The sequence below is a fragment of the Rhinopithecus bieti genome, unplaced genomic scaffold, assembly GCF_001698545.2.
Source record: "Rhinopithecus bieti isolate Rb0 unplaced genomic scaffold, ASM169854v2 scaffold_20150, whole genome shotgun sequence".
In the NCBI taxonomy this organism is placed as follows: domain Eukaryota; kingdom Metazoa; phylum Chordata; class Mammalia; order Primates; family Cercopithecidae; genus Rhinopithecus; species Rhinopithecus bieti.
Genome location: NW_016810565.1, coordinates 3,402,838 through 3,403,474, shown reverse-complemented (window position 1 = coordinate 3,403,474; position 637 = coordinate 3,402,838). Strand labels below are relative to the sequence as shown.

Sequence of the window (637 nt, the reverse complement as noted above, 5' to 3'; positions counted from 1 at the left end):
AATCCGGGACGCCTATCATTAGCGTCTCCAATAGTTCTGGGCACGAGGTGGACTGCGGAAGTACTGTATTAAAAAGTTAACGTTTTTCCCTGGGACACCCTCTCCTCACAGCTATTAACGAGGTGACAGAAATCAGGTGACTCCCAGTCATCATGCAGAGGTTTCCTCACCATTTACGATCCAGTCAAATTAAACAATAAAAACAAAATCCTATTGGCGCAGCGGCCACCAAGTCTTCGAGGCCTGGCCTCGGTGGGCGGGGCCGAGGCCGGAGGAGAGGGGGCTGCACGAGTGGGCGTAACCTCGCGGAAGGAGCTGCGGAGGGCGGGGCCAACGGGGAGCGGCGGGGCTGTCGGGTGGGTGGGACCTCGCCGGAAGAGCTGCGGAGGGCGGGACCAACCAGGAAAGGGCGGGGCTGTCGGGTAGGCGGGACCTTACGAGAGAAACTGCGGAGGGCGGGACCAACTAGGGAGGGGCGGGCCTGTCGGATGGGCGGGACCTCGAGGGAGGATCTACGGAAGGTGGAGCTGGTGAGGGGATGGGCTGGTCAAGAGGAGGAGCGGATCGAGGGGAGGGGCTGGTCGAGGGGAGGGGTTGGCCGAGGGGAGGGGTTGGCCGAGGGGAGGAGCCGGTCGAG

General features: G+C 62.6%; 1 protein-coding gene across 1 annotated transcript in view; it reads left to right on the top strand.

Moving 5' to 3' along the window:
• The first annotated feature begins 423 nt into the window (after positions 1 to 423).
• The window catches only part of PPP2R5C (protein phosphatase 2 regulatory subunit B'gamma), a 169,503-nt gene continuing 169,289 nt past the window's right edge, over positions 424 to 637 (top strand). Inside the window, 1 exon segment of the mRNA XM_017892288.1 lies at positions 424 to 530. Within this exon segment, the coding sequence (XP_017747777.1) occupies positions 489 to 530 (42 nt within the window). The 5' untranslated portion in view covers positions 424 to 488.